Raw genomic sequence first — 2,887 nt, 5'->3', positions numbered from 1 at the left:
CCACGCCCAGCACGATCGGCAACAAGCGCGATCCACTCTTTACGCGTAGAGATGCCAGGAGAACACTTAACGTTCACATGACTAAACGCGAAACAAGGATGCCAACGAATGGCGAGCTAGCGCGCACGAAGGAACTTATGTTATTCTTCCTCTCCCTCCACGTGAAGGTCTCGTGTTCTCCTTCGCTCTCTACGGCAGCCTCCATTCGAACCGTTAAGAGACGCGTTCTGACTGCCTCTTCCCCGTCGGAGCGGCAGTACTATGCCATTTCCACCACTCCAGTCGTACGAAGCTACTGCACACTCCCTGGGCTACCTTGCCACACAACTACTGCATTCTACAGGTATAGCAAATCTGTCCTTGTCTCAAAGGCTTTAGGGGGGTGACGTGATGATCTGTATGCACGTGGGTCAAGTCTGTAGGTCATCCCGTACACACAGAAAGGCGTCTTGACGGACTTTCGCCTTACTGGAGTCTAGATGAAGAAAGAGCATCGGGAAAGCGTTCGTGACAATCTGCGAGCAGACTCTTTGTCTCTCTCTGTACAGGTGGTGACCGTATAAGAGTCGTCCTGGAGATTTCAGAAACAAGAAACGAGGGACACCGTGAGACGCAAAAGAAACGAAAGAAGTACAGATTCTCCAAAAAGAAGATTTTTGTCTCTCTTTTGTGTAGAGAAGAAACGATGGATTTGCCTGGGAAGGTAGTCTAACACTTTGTGCCACTAGAAGACAACAAACTGACCGCGGCTCTTCCAGGTGTACATACACCTGCTGTGCAGACCCGAACACGTTGTAAACACATCGTCTATGCATGCATGCATGCACTCCCTGTGATTTCTCGCATGCAACACGAATAAAGAAAACATCTCAGATTCAGTGTCGATTCCTCGAATTCACAGGTACGTGCAATCTCTTTCTCATCATAACTCCTTCCATCCAGAGACGGAGCTGTCTCTCTAGAGCAGCCCAGGAAGAGCGGATACGATCAAGAAGAGGAATGAGGAAACTCAAGCTTCTTTCTCTCTTGCCTTCTAGGCTCTTCCTTTCGATACACATCCAGTTGAAAGCGGTCGAGTGTATGTGAAGGAATGTATCGATTCTCAGAGAAACTTCCTCTTTTCTTCCTTGCTTTGTTTTCACTCCGATCTATTCTTTCTTCCTCTTCTCTTACACATTCATCTTTTGTTAATGATGACCTCCATTGCCTTTCATAAATTAATCTCCTTCCGCTCTCTGTATCGGTGTATCTATCATCTTCTATTTCTCTCCCGTTCCTATCCATCTGTCTTTACTCTACAATCTATCTTTATCCTCATTATCTATCTATTGCCTCTCCATCTATCTTCTATCTATCTATCTTCTATCTATCTCTAATCTATCCTTGACTCGTGGCGGGTATTTCTCTCCACTCAAAATGTCGTCCTCTCCTAAGACCACTCGAACTTCTTCTTCTTCTTCTCTCTCCTCTTCTTCTCTTCATCGCCATCGCCTTTTTATCGGTAAAGGAGAGACAGGCTGGCAAAACTATTATTCTCTTCAATTTGGAAAGGAGAGATGGCCTGGTCTTTTGCATGCACTCAAAGCCTCTGGGCGTTACGTCGCCTTTGTTTCTCCTGCCGATGGTAAAGTAGAAGAAGAACAACCTCGTCGCTCCTATGATATGAAAGAAAAAAGTTTCTCCTTCTTAAGAGAGAATGAAGAGACCCTTCCATTCACTGAAGAGCTCCGTGAGAAGCTTATCTCTTTCTTGCATCTGTCTCCTAGTTATCTTCCGTCTCCCAATCTCTTTCTTGTTTCTTCGGACGAAGGAAATGAGTCGATAGAAAAACGAGAGAGAGCAAAAGAAGAGAGAGAAGATGAAGATTATGAAGATGCTAAAGAGAAAGAAGAAAAAGGAAAAGACGTGAGGTGGAAGAGGAAGGAAGAGGAGACACGCCGTCACGAGCAGACGTCCTCGAGATCTTGTGAAGAAAGTAAAGCTCTTACACAGAGACAAAGACCAGCCCTCCATCCAGGCCAGTCTTCTTCTTCTCCTTCTTCTTCTCCTTCTTCTTCTTCTTCTCCTTCTTCTTCTTCTCTTCTCTCTTGTTTTTCTTCAAGAAAAGAAAGCGTGGAAGCAGCTCTATCATCTACACGCTACTCAGCCTCGCCGTCTTCCATCTCCACATCTGCGTCTTCTCCTTCTCCCTGTCCTTCTTCTTCTCCTCCCCCCCGTTGTTCTTCTTCTTCCTCGTCTTTAGCTCCTGAAGATGGAGGTGAGGGGGTGAGTTTCTCTTCAGGAGCACGCGATTTAAGAGAGAGTGAGAGAGAGAAAAAGAAAGAAGAAGAAGAGGAAGAAAAAGAGAAGATGTCTTTTCGACAACTTGAGAAACAGAAAGTCTATTATCTTGGTAAGTACAACATACTCAAGAAGTTCAACTTCTCTCTCTATTCTCTCCTTCTTCTCTTCTTCTCCTTCTTGCCTCTCTTGAATACACCCCGTACGCATGTGCTGCATGCATCCATATATATATATATAAGTGCATCCATACATCTATACATATATATCTACTTTTCTATGTATACTTGGATAGAAGTCTATATAGTGCTTGTATGTAGGGCTGGAGTGATGACTATTTACTCCGCGCATAGAAGGAGCTGAGCATATACTTCTTACCTCGCCCCTGAGGTGTATGTACACCTGAATATCATTTCCCAACTTCCTTCATCTTTCGACTAACTGACGTGCAGGTGTCTTACGAAGCTCAACAGGGGGGTGAAAGACTTTTTCCTCTCTAATCTCTTTTCTCTCCCCTAACACTTTCTTCACGGCTTCAAGAAAGAAGAAAACAACAAGTCAGAATGCTTCATCTTGCTCTTAGATCTCTTCTCGTCTACCTCTCAAC

The 2,887-nt window shown here is 44.8% G+C and overlaps 1 protein-coding gene across 1 annotated transcript; it reads left to right on the top strand.

Moving 5' to 3' along the window:
* Positions 1 to 914: 914 nt before the first annotated feature.
* On the top strand, positions 915 to 2,293 carry CSUI_000358 (nol1 nop2 sun family protein; the record flags this gene model as incomplete). The annotated part of the gene is made up of 1 exon (XM_068060592.1): positions 915 to 2,293. A coding segment is annotated over exon 1 (876 nt), but the record flags the coding sequence as incomplete, so codon positions are not given.
* Between the last annotated feature and the right edge of the window lie 594 nt (positions 2,294 to 2,887).

The sequence above is a fragment of the Cystoisospora suis genome (assembly GCF_002600585.1).
Source record: "Cystoisospora suis strain Wien I chromosome Unknown contig_154, whole genome shotgun sequence".
Lineage (NCBI taxonomy): Eukaryota > Apicomplexa > Conoidasida > Eucoccidiorida > Sarcocystidae > Cystoisospora > Cystoisospora suis.
Note: the sequence above shows the minus strand (reverse complement) of the source record. Positions and strands in the feature narration are given on the sequence as shown.